This window comes from Monodelphis domestica, chromosome X, assembly GCF_027887165.1.
Source record: "Monodelphis domestica isolate mMonDom1 chromosome X, mMonDom1.pri, whole genome shotgun sequence".
Lineage (NCBI taxonomy): Eukaryota > Metazoa > Chordata > Mammalia > Didelphimorphia > Didelphidae > Monodelphis > Monodelphis domestica.
In genome coordinates this window covers 10,226,180-10,227,383 of record NC_077235.1, presented here as the reverse complement: position 1 = coordinate 10,227,383, position 1,204 = coordinate 10,226,180, and the positions used below count along the sequence as shown (strand labels likewise).

The following is a 1,204-nucleotide window of genomic DNA, read 5'->3' as shown; positions in this document are numbered from 1 at the left end:
GTCTAGTGCCAAACTTAGGCACCATGTAAGTAAGCCAAGCCACGATATCCAAGTGTAACCCAATGAATTGATGCCCATGAGGCGCTTGGCGACTTGGCCCCTACCACTATTACGTAGTTACCTTCTTATTACTCTCATGTAAATGCATGTGTCATCAATGGCCTGATTCCTGCCAAACACTCTCCATGTATCAGGGCAGAAGGTCCTGCCTACCCGCCTGCCCACCCCCAAATGGTAGAGAGCTGTCTTAACCAGGCAAGCTCAGCAGAACAGCTGCAAATAGGTTGGGTCCAGCAACCAGCTGGGGAGAGGATGGAGGAAGGGAGGGCAGGCAGGCAGGATTCCCAAATATTGCCTTTTCCAATGCTGTATGGAGAATGCGGAAATGAAAGGCTGATAATAAAATATTACTGTAGCTGACTCATAAAAACATCCTTTCTCCTTTGTATTTCATTATCTGAAAGAGAGCTTGTAGACTTACCTTAGCAGCTAATAAAGCGTAGGCCCAGCAGTGAGAGTCCCCACGACTTTCCACTAACCGCCTCAGCAAAGGAAAAAGTGGGACCAACAAAGAGTGTGGAAGTGTCCTCCTCCTCCTCCTCCTCCTCCTCCTCCTCCTCCTCCTCCTCCTCCTCCTCCTCCTCCTCCTACTCCTGCAAGCGTGAACTTTCTTCGCCTTGGCCAGATTCATCCTTTCACAACTTTTAAGGCTGACCTTGGACAGGCCCCCTCTGTTTTAACCTCAAAGTCACTGGGTCACGAAAAGAACTGGCATTTCCCCACTACAAAGCGTTTACAAGTACTAAGTGGCTACCAAGGTACCTAGTAGACAGGGATCATTTTCTCTTTTGCATAAATGGAAATGAAGAAGCTAAGGTGAGCACATTTACTAAAAGCTGAAGTACAATCAACCAGCCAGTCCATTTCTTGAGCACTTGGGGGATACAACAAGTGCAAGGACGCCCACCCTATCATCCATCCACCCATTCATTCAGGCGTGTTTCTGAACTCCCTCCCTTTGGACCAGCAGCTCTACTAGGGGCAGAGAATACAGAAATGCATGATCTTTGCTCTCAAGCAAAGCTCTTTGCACATTTGTAGGGAAACACAAAAAGTAGGAAGCCAGGGAGATACCAGAAAAGGCCTCGAGGAAACAGCAGAACTGAAAGGGAGCTTTGGAGGAAGTTAGAGGCAGATGTCCTAT

At 47.9% G+C, this 1,204-nt stretch overlaps 1 protein-coding gene across 1 annotated transcript in view; it reads left to right on the top strand.

Annotated features, from left to right (window-relative positions):
- TNMD (tenomodulin) overlaps nucleotides 1-430 on the top strand; it is an 18,948-nt gene extending 18,518 nt beyond the window's left edge. Inside the window, exon 7 of the mRNA XM_056808787.1 lies at nucleotides 1-430. This exon is cut by the window's left edge and continues 204 nt beyond it. Coding sequence (XP_056664765.1) covers nucleotides 1-6 — 6 coding nt within the window. The 3' untranslated portion in view covers nucleotides 7-430.
- Nucleotides 431-1,204: the final 774 nt, after the last annotated feature.